Here is a 445-nt window from a genome sequence, read left to right as displayed (position 1 = left end):
CTTGATGGCGTCCTAATGTATTAATGTAATACATAATATAAATGTATTCTGGAGGGCCTTGATGGCGTCCTAATACTCTCAGATGTAATACCTATATAAATTGTATTATGGAGGGCCTTGATGGCGGCCTAATGTATTAATGTAATACATAATAAAATGTATTCTGGAGGGCCTTGATGCGTCCCCTAATGTATTAATGTAATACTATAATATAAATGTATTATGGAGGGCTTGATGGCGTCCTATGTATTAATGTAATACATAATATAAATGTATTATGGAGGGCCTTGATGGCGTCCTAATGTATTAATGTAATACATAATATAAATGTATATGGAGGTGCCTTGATGGCGTCCTATTATGTATTATGGACGAGAGCATTGATGGCGGTATGTAATTAATACATAATATAAATGTATATGGAGGGCCATGATGGCGTCCTAAT

The 445-nt window shown here is 34.6% G+C and overlaps 1 protein-coding gene across 1 annotated transcript in view; it reads left to right on the top strand.

The window, feature by feature from the left end:
* Nucleotides 1–367: 367 nt before the first annotated feature.
* Nucleotides 368–445, top strand: part of LOC308311874 (collagen alpha-1(II) chain-like) — a gene marked incomplete at its 5' end in the record, with an annotated part of 19169 nt that continues 19091 nt past the window's right edge. Inside the window, one exon of the mRNA XM_080758647.1 lies at nt 368–389. Within this exon, the coding sequence (XP_080614773.1) occupies nt 368–389 (22 nt within the window). The remainder of the gene's footprint in view (nt 390–445) is intronic.

This window comes from Protomyctophum bolini (assembly GCF_963924005.1).
Source record: "Protomyctophum bolini genome assembly, chromosome: 24".
Classification (NCBI taxonomy): domain Eukaryota; kingdom Metazoa; phylum Chordata; class Actinopteri; order Myctophiformes; family Myctophidae; genus Protomyctophum; species Protomyctophum bolini.
This window is presented reverse-complemented; position numbering and strand designations above follow the sequence as displayed.